This window comes from Balaenoptera borealis (genome assembly GCF_965194805.1).
Source record: "Balaenoptera borealis genome assembly, chromosome: 21".
NCBI classification, from domain to species: domain Eukaryota; kingdom Metazoa; phylum Chordata; class Mammalia; order Artiodactyla; family Balaenopteridae; genus Balaenoptera; species Balaenoptera borealis.
Window position 1 is genome coordinate 19,890,401 of NC_138880.1, and position 13,256 is coordinate 19,903,656.

The 13,256-nt window shown below is 39.5% G+C and overlaps 1 protein-coding gene across 8 annotated transcripts in view; it reads left to right on the top strand.

The window, feature by feature from the left end:
* Positions 1 to 12,296, top strand: part of SLC7A2 (solute carrier family 7 member 2) — a 71,772-nt gene extending 59,476 nt beyond the window's left edge. For 6 of the 8 annotated variants that reach the window (XM_082374795.1, XM_082374794.1, XM_082374796.1 and 3 more), the window contains 5 exons: positions 786 to 888; positions 2,409 to 2,614; positions 3,637 to 3,803; positions 4,540 to 4,648; positions 7,084 to 12,296. In XM_082374795.1, the coding sequence (XP_082230921.1) occupies positions 786 to 888; positions 2,409 to 2,614; positions 3,637 to 3,803; positions 4,540 to 4,648; positions 7,084 to 7,280 (782 nt within the window). In that variant the 3' untranslated portion in view covers positions 7,281 to 12,296. Of the gene's footprint in view, positions 1 to 785; positions 889 to 2,408; positions 2,615 to 3,636; positions 3,804 to 4,539; positions 4,649 to 5,348; positions 6,801 to 7,083 lie in introns of those variants that run through there. The other 2 variants (XM_082374791.1, XM_082374792.1) reach the window with 2 other exon arrangements.
* Positions 12,297 to 13,256: the final 960 nt, after the last annotated feature.

Consider the following 13,256-nt stretch of genomic DNA (forward strand, 5'->3'; position numbering starts at 1 on the left):
TTGAATTGAAGATAAATGGAGATCATAGAGATACAAAGCTTGCTGAGGTGTCTGGAACACCCCATGAGTGGAATGTGGTGTTTTCTACTTATTATGATAGGGACAACTATTTGATAAATTCAAGTTAATATCATCACTACTTTGATGTTTCAATGGAGAGAAAACATTGCTAAGTGCAAGTGCAAGTTGACTATTCAACTGTATAAATTATACTTTGCCTCTTAACATTATTGGGGCCTGGGGACGGGGCACAGATCGCTCAAATTTAGTCAGATTGTGTGGTTTTAATCGGAGTAGAATTTAGCCTCTATCAGAAACATAATTTAATTGGACATTATTTTATTCTGTAGAAGATATAACTCAGAATGCAGATGGGAATTAAAATGATTATGTAACATCTATAATGAAACCTCTTCTGTTCGAATTCTTTTATGCTTTTTTAAAAAGGAGCCAGCCAATATTTCCTAGCAGTGTTTTTCTTCTGAAACATCAAAGGAGAATATTCTGTCATATAATATTTTCACTCTTTGTCAGGCCAATATTTTTTAAGTAATCAAAGTAGATGTGTTTTGTTAGATAGACAGCTGAGGGTTTTTGAAGTTTTATTAGCAGTTTGTATGACCTAAAGAACATCTTATTAACTGTGAGAAATACCCTTTCTCATTGACTTATCATTGGCACTAAAACAAAAAAGTGCCCATCGCTTATCCCTGACTTGAAAGTTATCAGCTGTGTGGAGTTTTCTCACAGGCTGTTTCCTTCACTGTTCTTTCTTTTCCCAATAGCTGTGATGGCATTTCTTTTTGACCTGAAGGCCCTCGTGGACATGATGTCCATCGGCACCCTTCTGGCCTACTCTCTGGTCGCAGCCTGTGTTCTCATCCTCAGGTGAGTTGCCCTCATTGCCAGATGGTTCTGGAGACTGTGTGTCATGTGGGGCCCGGGAAATAAAGAAAATTAGGGCTCACTGACCTTGCTTTCAAGGAGCTAGTTGTCTCACAGAGGTGAGAGGCCATAGACGTACAAACATGAGTACAAAGGATAATTAGCATACTTGGTCCTTAAGCAAAGAATCAACTAAAATTGATAATTACCAAAGATAAGCCTAATCTATGTGAACAACAAGTTCTCATAATGTATAAAAACACTTAAGAATACTATATTTTTAATCCCAGTGATCCAGCTGCTAAGCTTTTATGCTAAAGATTTAATCAAAGAGGCACACACAGATATATGCAATAGTGAAAAAATTGAACTAAGCTGAATATCAATAGTAGAATAGTTAATAAAATAGATAATCAGCAAGGTCCTACTGTATAGCACAGGGAACTATATTCAATATCCTAAAATAACCATAATGGAAAAGAATATGAAAAAGAATATATATGTATATAAACAGACACTTAGCTGTATACCAGAAACTAACACAACATTGTAAATCAACTATACGTCAATAAAAAAAAAAAATAGAATAGTTAAATAAAGAAGGGTACAGTTTTTCAGTGGACTCTTCTAACAGCAAATAAAATGATATTTAATTATATGGAGAAACGTATCAGTTTCTGGATGCAAAGCTATATGTAGCATCTGAATTTGTTTAAATAGTAACATACATTTACACGAAGAAATGATTTTTGCATACATATACACATATTTACATTTATACCTGGCTGAAATTGTACCAAAATGCTAGCAGTGGTTCATACTGAGTAGTGGTGTAATGGGTGACTTCAGGTTTCTTCTGCGTACCCCCCTTTTTGTGTATTTTTTTCTCAGTGAGCATATTTCTTCTTCAGATGGGGGACAAATGTTACTTTTAAGTTTAACCAAAGGCTGCTCAGAGGGAAAAGACCACACTGGGGAGACTGGGCAGATACTAGGAATTGAAGCAGGCTGATATCTTGATGCCAGCTGAAGAGGAAGAGGATCGGTAATAGAGGAGAATGGGTGGGAGGTGGCTGTGTGAGATGAGGGAGATGAGGCCAGAGAGACAGGTTGCAGTGAGGCCTTTGAAGGCCAAACTGAAGGCTGTATGTTACTCTGTAGCTGATATTTAACCAGAGTTTCTGTGCTGTTTTTGTGAACTGCATCTCCTTTGGACATAGATATTTCCAGAATAATCATCCTATTGTCACACTTGCCTCGCTTTAAAATGTAACTCTCTTCGGCATCTAATGTACATAACTTTCTAATCAAGTGGCTGTCAGAGGAAATTCAGAGTTGCTGCAGATATTCTACTGAGCAGATGTGTGGCTTGGCTCAGTACACTCTGGGGCTGCAGCCACAAGACATGTGGATTTACTGCACCAGCTGTGAATGGAAATGTCTCGCTTAGAGTCTCAGATGCTCATTTCATTTGGACCAAGTGTCCGTTGAGAATAAAGAGACATGCCTTTATTTGGGAATAGGTACCAGCCTGGCTTATCTTACGAGCAACCCAAATATTGTCCTGAGAAAGAAGCTCTGAGATCGTGTGCCAACACTGCCTCCAAAAGCGAGTCCCAGGTCACTGTGCTGCCAGGACAGGGCTTCAGCCTGCGAACCCTCTTCAGCCCCTCGCTTCTGCCCACAAAACAGTCGGCCTCTCTCGTGAGCTTTCTGGTAGGATTCCTCGGTAAGTCCCCTTCACTGTGTACATTATAAAGACCCGGCAGGTATATGTAGGTGGAGCAGGTATGATGTGAAAGAGGATGAAAGAATATGTTAGCACTACCCTCGGTCCTGAGATTTGAACCTAACTGGTCACTGGTCATTGAGATCATCTCTATATTAGCAGGATAAATTGATTATATCTTGGTAATTGAAGAAGAAAGGAAGAAATTCCCTAAGGTTAGAGTGGCAGAAGTACAAAATTGGTCCATTTTGTCAGCTGTGAGGGTGCTTCCTGTGTGAAGCAAAGTACACCTGACAATAACTGAACAGAGACCCAAGGAGACTGCGAGGCGATATAGCAGATCCTGTTTGCTCACCCACAGTTACGTAATCGGGCATATTTTCAGCAACACTTATTGAACATCATTAGTGTGGCAGGAACTCTGCTGGGTACTTGGGATATCAAGAGGGATGGTCCTTGCTCTCACTGGGCTTTGCAGAACAGGACTGTTGGTGACAAGCTAAGAGCAGTACAGGTTTCTCTGAGAGCACATAGGAGGGAGCCCTAATGCAGACTTGATGGTCAGAGAAGGGTGGGTGGGTGGTGATGTCGCTCTCTGAAATAGGGAGAAAAGGTGCAGATCATATATTATTTGTTTACATAAACAGTCAGTGTTTACAACAGCTGAACATGAACAGACCTGCTTTTCCCATTTGAAAAAAGGGAAGTAGCCACCCCGGACAACATCCCATCAATCCATGTGATCTCATCTGGGACTGTAGCCCATGAGCCGAAAGGCAAGACGGTAGTGCCCAGAGGGGGAGGCTGGCTTCTCAGGGGGAGACAGTCATGAGTAAGCGAGCCGTGCTTCTTAAATCAGGGAAATTAGCCATTTCTTCCCAGAATAAAAATGAAGAATCTTAGTATTTGGCAGAGCAGATCTAGAAAGAACTTGATGTCTTATCAAGACAGACTGTTTGAACATAGGAGTCTGAGTGAAGGGCGTGCTCTGATTTTGTTTCGCGAACGTGTCACCTTTGCAGCATTCCTCATTTTGGGCCTGAGTACTCTGACCACGCACGGAGTCCACACTATCGCCAGGCTGGAAGCGTGGAGCCTCGGTCTTCTGGCGCTGTTGCTTGTTCTCTGCGTTGCCATTGTGCTCATCATTTGGAGGCAGCCTCAGAATCAGCAAAAAGTAGCCTTCATGGTACGTGTCATGAGGGTTGGAGATCCTAAATATTATGCACATTTTCTCTTGTCCATTAGTTTTTGTGAATTGCTTCTTTTAAAAAAAAAAAAAGCACTTCTGATGACGTTAACCAATGAACAAGAGTGTCACGATTCTTTGAGTTGCTCCTTTTTTGTCTAAAGTATTCTTTTCAAAAACTTGAATGTGCTCCTATCACGTTATTCTATATAATAGTAAACAAATTTCTTGTCCGGTATTCTGAAGTATCAGAAGAATAACTAGAATATTTTATTTTAGAAATTCAGGACCCTCCCAGGAAGATTATTTCCACCAAAAGCCCTTCCACTGCAAGTGAAATGATCTTGTCCCATTTGAACTAAGAGGAGGATCCACCTGAGATACCATGAGTAGCCCGAGTTCCAGAGGCATGCCCTGTTGATAGCTGAACTAAACCAGTAAACCCTAAACTAAACTAAACCCTGAAACCAGTTGCATCTTGGTGGTGATGCAGGTGTTAGCGGGCTGGATAAATCCTCTGCTGCTTTGGGCTGCAGTAAACAATGTGAAATACGGTGCTACTTTTAGTATTCTCAAGATGAGTGGGTTTTATTCAGGTTGTCCTTTTTGTGAGAATATAAACTTACTGACACACTGTGAAAGTATGTATGTCAAATTAGTTGCCACCATGTCGAAATAATTTGGGGAACGTGCTTTCAAAATTTGAGTATATTTAAGAAGATATTTCCCCCCTTAGGTTCCATTCTTACCGTTTTTGCCAGCCTTCAGCATCCTGGTGAACATTTACTTGATGGTCCAGTTGAGTGCAGACACCTGGATCAGATTTAGCATTTGGATGGCGCTTGGTAGGTCTTTTAATGTTTTTGCTTTCTGAACGTGGGCTCTCCTTTTCCAATGTCATGCACTGTGATTACAGAAATGCATCCACTCCCCCTTCCTAGAAATAAAGGCTTTTTTTTCCGGTTTCTTCCCTTCCCAAATTTTAGAACATCTGAGTGCTTACTTTTCCAGATACTTTTTAAAAATTCAGTTCTCCCAGTAGCCCTGTAAAACTCTATAGGTCCTATTTTTTCTAACTTCTTGAGTGAGAAAAATGAAGCCCCTAAAAGTCAAAGGATCTAATTTGCAAATGGCAGCCCTAGAGTCTGATTCCAAAGCCAGTTCCTTCCAGAGTACCAGTGGATTTCTGGCAACGTTTTGAATGTGCTTATATCAAGAAATTTCTTTTCTGATATCAAAATGCCTTGGGGTGGAATTTGGCATTACATAACATGAGTGAGCTCATTTATATCTATTCTGCACTGTTTTTCATCATGACTTCTTCAGTTTCCTATGTGAAAATTGACTTAGAAATGAAGAGTTTAACTTTGTTGTAACTAAAGCACTGAGTACCAACTGTCTTTAAAAAGATGAAGTGAAGTGGCTGAAAGGTGAAGCAGTGAGAGATGAGAGCTAAGTCTGTACTGGTTTTGGTGGCCTGAGGAGTTTGAGAGTTGATGCTTTTTGACAGTCCTCCCATTGGCTTAATATGAATGAATCTCTTAGGGGCTTCCCTGGTGGCGCAGTGGTTGAGAATCTGCCTGCCAATGCAGGGGACAAGGGTTCGAGCCCTGGTCTGGGAAGATCCCACATGCCGCGGAGCAACTGGGCCTGTGAGCCACAACTACTGAGCCTGCACGTCTGGAGCCTGTGCTCCGCAACAAGAGAGGCCGCGATAGTGAGAGGCCCGCGCACCGCGATGAAGAGTGGCCCCCGCTTGCCACAACTAGAGAAAGCCCTCGCACAGAAACGAAGACCCAACACAGCCATAAACAAATAAATAAATAATAATTTAAAAAAAAAAAGAATGAATCTCTTATGAATGAATGAATCTCTTTTGTGGCTGTAAATTAATTACAGTCTCAAGCCACCAACCCACTTGAGTTGATAGGAGATTTAACCTAGTCAGTTTTGCCCATCCCCCCCATACCCACACTAGAGTTTTGCCCATATTTGGGGGATCTGACACTGTGTCAAGGAATTGGGGTGCATCAAAAGTTATCCCTCCACGCAGGTTACTCTAGAGTATTCTCTCTGTCACTGTGGCCACTTCTGATAGGTGGCTCTGTTGCATCAGGGCCAGGATCCTGACGGGAATCGCTTGCCAGTCGGCTCTGCCCTACATAATGTACCACAAAGCCATTCCTTTGTGATCCCGCCACCTCCCCAGGTGCTGCCAGGAAGCTGAGCCCAAACCCCCGGGGAACAGGACCATAGAACTCTCTCCCCTACTCTGAGCCCAGAAGAATCTCTTTGTAATCTGGTGGAGAGCTTCTCTACCCTTCCTGCCTTTCCAAAAGCCACTGCTTCTTTCCTCAAGTTGTAGCTCACTGAGGTTTAATCATGTACTTGACCTTGGGGAAGAGCATGAACTACAGAGCCAGACTCTCCACGTTTCAATCCACCCCTGCCATTTATTAGCTGTGTCACCTAGGCCGTGTTATACCCCTGCTTCTGTGCCTCAGTTTCTTTGTAAAATGGTGATAACAGTACCTTCATTTGAGGACAGGGAAGGCTGGATCTTCAAACCTCTAAGGACATGAGAGGAAATAGAATCATTCCTAATAACTGGACATACCAAAATACTCATTGGTAGCCTGCTTCCCATGATTTTACATGGGAAAATTATAATGCATTTCACATCAACCCAAAATGCTCAACCAATTTTTAAAAATATAGCTAAAATACAGCAAAATGCCTACATATCTTGCGAGAATACTTAAAACATTTCCCTCTGATCCCCAGTCAGCATGGCTGTTGATAAACAGTTGGCTTAGTACACAGTTTTTCATCCTCTCCTGGTGACAGTAACGTGTGTCAGGCACACCCATGTCCCCTGTTCACACAGGGCATGCTTTCCAAAATATCTGAGTCTGTCTTTGTTAACCCACCACTTGTTTTGGGGGTGTATATGAGATTTTCCCCCACATATCCTTTTGTTTAAAGTGTAGTGTTGAGTGTTGAGAAAGTAAAAAAATTTTTTTTCTACATAAACATCTGAAAAATATTTATTGAAAAAAACACGCATATAAAGATTGCAGGTTAAAAAGGAAGAAGCACATTCTACTGGGAAAATGTTTGTCAGGGACCTTTTATGGGATATCCTGTACTTGCATTCCGTCCTTCTAAAACAGCACAGAAAGAGAAGGCAAAAGGCACTATTAAGTTCTGTATTAAATCTTCCACATACAAACAGCCATTTTCTGACACACCTAAAACACTGATTTTTTTTCTCTAAAAGGTTTCCTGATTTACTTCGCTTATGGCATTAGACACAGCCTGGAGGGTAATTCGAGGGATGAAGATGATGATGAAGATATTTATTCAGACAACATTAATGCAGAGACAGAAGAAAAATCTGCCATTCAAGCAAATGACCATCACCAAAGAAACCTGAGTTTACCTTTCATATTCCATGAAAAGACAAGTGAATGCTAGTACCTGCAGGAGCAGAGCTGGTCCACAGTCTTCACGTACATGTCCTACCTGGAGTGAACCGTGACGGATGTCATCATCGTGCTAGGTTGTCATCGGTTTGCTGCAGACACAGTTCACCCTAATTTATACTTACTCGCCTGGACAGCACCTCCTCAGATGGTGAATTATGCATCCAGGGAAAGCACCCTGAGCTCGCTCCTCAGTGATGAATATCCCCCAGATAGTGGGATCGTGGGAGTGTGTGTGTATATGTTTGTATATGTTGGGGAATATCAATGTTAAAAGTTGTTGGTGTTTTACTATTATTGTATTGCATTTTTCCAGTGTTGTCATTAATCGGTAGCATATACTGCACATACTGAAATGGAGGTAATCACGGAATAGAAAAATATTTTGTATGTGCTGGGTGTGGTTGGGGAAATAGCTGTTGCTTTTCCTTATTAGGCTTTATTAATATCAAGTTAGAACATGCTAAAAATGCATTTACCCATCACAGTGTCTGTCATTGGTCTGGAGTAAGAGGAGGGGATAGGAAATGAGCCTTTTCTACAACTTATAAATGCCAGCAGTGGGTTTAGTACAGATTTTTCTTCCGTGAGGTGTGACAGTTTGCTAAAACCTTCGCCAATAGGAGTGTTCGTGTCTGCTGTACTGCGCAGGGCAGGAGTGGCCCTCGGTGTCATCAGATGTCAGGCACCCCTTTGAACTGCTGTCTTCTTTGAGAACAGTGGTCCTTAAATGTGAGGCCTTCACCTTCTGTGAATGATATATTGCCCCCTGCCCTGTCCCAGTTCAGTCAGGGGCTTGAGAGAGGTAGTGTGATCTACTTGGGACCCTCTGTGCTAGAAAGTGAACGTGGTCCCCATGGGCAGGAAGCTCATGTAAGTGGCAAAGATGGGGATATGTTTGAAGATCAGAGTAGACATGTGCTTGGACAAGTAGACCCCAAGCACCCCTGTTTTAAAAGTCAGTTAAAATAAGCCAGTAGAATCTCCCAGATCACACAATTGGTGGAATGATTCATACTTTTTTCCATTGCTTAATAAATAATCACAGTTCAACTTTTTTTTCTAACTCAGTAGCGAATTCTCTTTCTACTACACGCCAAAAAAAGGGAAAAAATGAAGGGATACAAGAAGAGAAAATTCCCCTATTCTGATTTTAAAGTGCCTATTCAGTTATTAAAGGGCATTTGACCCAATTTTAGGGGTTCAGATCTAATTTGCCTCTGATGTTTCTTTTGGAAACAGGGATGTTTTTCTTCCCCCATCCCATAAATTGTGTAGCACTTTTTATTTCATTTATTTTTAAATGACCACACTAAAGCTATTGATACAAGCTCTAGTATTCTACAAAAACCCATCAGTGGTTGGGGGATAGAATACTTTGGTAAAATACATGATTGTTTAAAATGTCAAGCTGAAAAATTAACCAAATTGAATTAAAGCCATAGAAACACAATAACCTTTGTATGGGTAAATAATTTGTTTTTAAATGTAAGATTCTCTAATTACTGTATTTTACTTTATAGGGTTCTCTAATAGTGGACTACTTATTTGCAGTGTGTTTTGCTTCTCATGAATTATTTTTCTTACAAATAATTATATGGTTCACTAGATGAGACTGAGTCTAAACACTTACATATGTATGGGTTATATTTCCAGGAAGAACATTATCAAGCCCAGGTGACCAGCTTAATCCAAAGGCAAGGAAAACATTTATTTTCTGACAGCTTTTCCAAGAGATGTCACTTTATTTTTTTCATTAAAAAGCAAGTTATGATTGTTGAGGAGTTTATTGTGATTAAGTATCCAATAAACAGGTAGAAGGCCTGGGTTTCTGGCTGCTAGTGTTGTAGCATCTCTGACATAGAACTCAGTACTAACATTCCACAATTTCCAGGGTGCACACGGTAAAATCTGAAGCCCAGAATTCTTTTAAGCTGCATGTTTTACTGGAGAGGAAGAGTTGGCTATGCAAGGCGTAAAGTATTTCTGTAAGCACTGTGGGCCTAATCATAAGTCCTTGCTGTTATTGCAGTATACTGAGAAGCCCTTTTTTTTCTGAAATCATTCTAGAACAGGCCCTTCACACAGGGAACATGAAGAATTTCATATGTGAATATTAAAACTTTTACTGTAACAATATCAAGAAATTTGTTTAAAACATGACAGGCAGCTAAAACTATTATGCCCACTGTGTTCAATTAGGAGCAGAATTTAGTTAAACATTATTTTTCTACCTTGAAACACTTTACAAATACAAATGTCTATGAAAAGATGCTTTATCCGTGACTATGCTTTTTTCCTGTGAAAACTCAAATGTATGTTCGTATGTATGTGTGAGTGTGTATATATACACGTATATATATGTGTGTGTATATTTCAAACGTCAGTGTAGAAGTCAGCTGGGTTTAGGATGGGGTTTGGAAATAATACTGTTGTCTAGATTTTAAAAACCCAACTGATGGAGAAAAAATAATGTTTTATATTGATAGGTATGCTTATGCAAAATTTTTAGGTTTTAAACTATTTTGAAATATATAGCGATTTTATATGTATAATATTTTCTATAGATAGATTCTTTAAGAAAGATATATTTATAATGTTTCTAATATGAAATCACTGAAATCTGGTACATTATACCAGGTGCTTTATAATCTGAAATGGAGTTGGGGGCGGGGGCATTAGGGGATTTCTGTTTATTGTTTCTGCTGCACCTTTTCTGACATTTCTGTCTTGGTTTGTGCTTATTAGGGAAAGCCAGCACTACCAGGCCTTTTATCACCTCTCTGTTCCTACATTTGAATTTATAACCTTTTGAACAAAATGTTGTTTTTACTTTCCTAGGATTGCCAAAATGTTCTGTACAGCTTTTACTAGTAATCAGTCACACTTAAAGTCCTTTCCAGAAATTAAAAAATACATATACATTCTCTTAATTGTGACTGAGTAAAAACAGCTTGAATTACCTTTCTTTTTTGCACTAAGAAATATGCTCTCTGAACATTCTCAGTGAGAAACTTTAATAATAGCACCTTTATTTTATACTCTTAAAAAAGAAAGATGATTTGTGAATAACCATACAAAGGCCATGCCTACCCTACATTTAACTAGGTAGCTATGCAAATCCAAGTTTAAAAACTATTTATGAGAAAATTTAGAACTTTTGATGTATACTGAAACACAGAGTACTGCTTAATCACATTTTCCCCAGAGATGAGTATCAGGAAAAGACCAAAACGTCATTTGAGAGATATACATTAACGAAAAACTAATGATGATATCTATAAAACTTTACTGTTATCAACCACAGTTGATAGAAAATATGTTTCAGAATTACCTTCCTTTAAAAGACAAGGTCCTGTCTTCTTCAAATTTTTCTGAATAAAAGATTTTTAAACTTTTTTTATTTTAAATATTAGCCATAATATCTTCTAAGTCCTGGGTATTTACAGGTAGATGTTAAAATCTTTCGAATTAGAATTTATATTTACCAAACTATTTTCAAAACGTATTTGAATGCAGGGAGAATACGGAAAAGTCATCGCCAATGCTGATACTGCCCGAGGGAGCAGATTAATCTTAGCTTTTTTCCCTCTTAGATCAGCATATTCTGAGATTATAAACCACATGATAAAATTGTGCCAAGATTCCAACTCTTACTTACCTGTGATCTTGCTTCTGATGTTCCCTGTCTGGGTTTCTCCTGATGTGCTTCAAGTGACAGTCCAATTCAAACTAAAAGCACAATGTCCACAGAATTTTAAAGGATTGGGTTTAGAGTGTGCATCATGGAATATTAATATTCACATGATTAGTGTGAATTTCTTGGGGGGTTGTGATTAACTGGGTTTTTTTGGTTTGTTTTTGGTTTTTGACTAGTGCCAAAATAGTGCCTTCTCTGTATGCTTTCTACCTACGTTTTCTAACTTGTCCTAAAACATCAAGGGAAAAAGTACCAAAGTTCATGTAGGAACTAATGCCAGCACAGGTCATTTTTCAGACACGTAGATGTGAAAATGAGGTTGCTTGACTTTGTTGTTTAGCTGAGTTTTGTTTTTTGTTTTTATCTCCTTGTATAATCATATTTAAACATTTTTTAATGGCTTTCTGGTTTCTGAATTTTGAGAGGCCTGATCTGTTATTGTTGTGGTTGTTGGTTTAGTGGTTGGGTTTCGTAACTTCATTATTGTTTATATGTACCCAGTTCAGTCATGTTCGTTTCAAATGCATTTTGTTATGGCTCAACCCAATTGGCAGCCCTGTTTGCTGGGAGCACTATCTTAGCTTTTATTCATCACGGCTGAAGCCACTGCCATAATCTCTGGCCTTAAAGAGCCTTCACTGACCACTGACAGCAGCTCCATGGGGGTCATAACCAGGGCCCTGGGTCAGGCAGGCTGCAAAGTGTGAGTGTCTACAGCTACCCCGTTGGTGGGGGCTTGTGATGACAGGGTAGGATATGAAGTGAAAGACTTCACATGAAACTAAGGTAGTTTGGGGTCCTTAATTTCAGCCCCAAATAGCCCATGAGTACAAGGTAAATGATAAGGACCAAGGAACCTCTATGACTCATGGAAAGGACGGCTGCTTCCTGGAACTGGCACCATAGGTACTGGCCCACTGCAGTTTCTGCACCAGCACTAATAGCCTTGGGCAGGAAAGCGCGTGGGCCTCGGCTCAGTTGGTAAAGAACCTCGTGTTGCCAACAGGACAGGTTTCTCTGGCCCGTGCCTGGTTGACAGGCTCTTCATCTTTGGTGCCCAATTGTTTCATTGCTTTATTTTGTTATCACTGTACTTAATAGAAGCTGTTGATAGGGCCTAAAACCCTGCAGAAATTCTATGTCTGTAAAAACCAACAGATACATTGGTCTTATGCGAATATAGAGATTTTTTTGTGTAGTAGGTAATTTTAAATTTAAATGTCTTTAATGATAATCAGTGTTCCGTATTACTTATAAAGTTGGATTCTTTTTTAGAATTTGTAATGAATAAAAACTGCTGCTGCTTTACCACTGTAAAATATGCTTTCTAACATGACCATGTATTTTTAAAATAAATTTTAATATGACTTATAATAGTGTAGTATGCATATGTATCACACCTACCAAAAGCATACATTTCACACTTACCTAATTTAAACTGCCTTTTTATTTAGGAAGCTTTACAGCTCAGAAATATATCAATAGTACAGTCTAAATGGAGACAAATCTACTGTTGAGAATATTCAACTGGCAGCCTACCGTATGAATACCAAGTCCTATAAGATAAAAGAGATGTCTTCACGTATACTCAATCCTCATGGCACAGTCCAAATAATATCAGTTGCGCCTGAAGCATGCCACCCCAGGACCACACATCTGAGATCCTACCACCTCAACTGCCATTTATTTAATGGACTAATCTCTTTGACATTGCTTTTGTCTGCAAGAAGCTCCTTGATATTCTTCCGACCAAATCATAGCTTTTAGTAATTGGTGATCAGTTATGTATAACTAACAGAAATTTTTTACAGTATAGTGAATAAATATTTACTAACTTCAGCCCTCTTTACCCTTTGATGGGGAGGGAGGAGTCAAAGAGTTTTCTAACATGGCTCTAAGTTACTTAAAATTGCACATCTCCTAAATTAGCTTGTTTAATTTTGAAATGTCATTGTGTACACACTTAATTGCTATTGGTTTTTATAAATTGGAGGGAACACCATGGTGAATTGAATAAACTTTAGTATCAATTTAGCCTGCATTGAAAACCAAGCTAACACAGCAAGGTATTTCCCAAATAGAAGCCTAAAACCTAATTTAGCTAATTGTTGGCTTGATTAGTATTGTTAACTAGGTTTTGAGGCCCCGCCTCTGTGCTGGCACCATGGGATCAGCTGCAAAGTGTGAGCAACTATAGCTACCTCTGTTGAGTGGGGTCTTGGGGTGACAAGACCCCAGTTTTCGGGCTGTGGGTCCAGCCAGGAACTC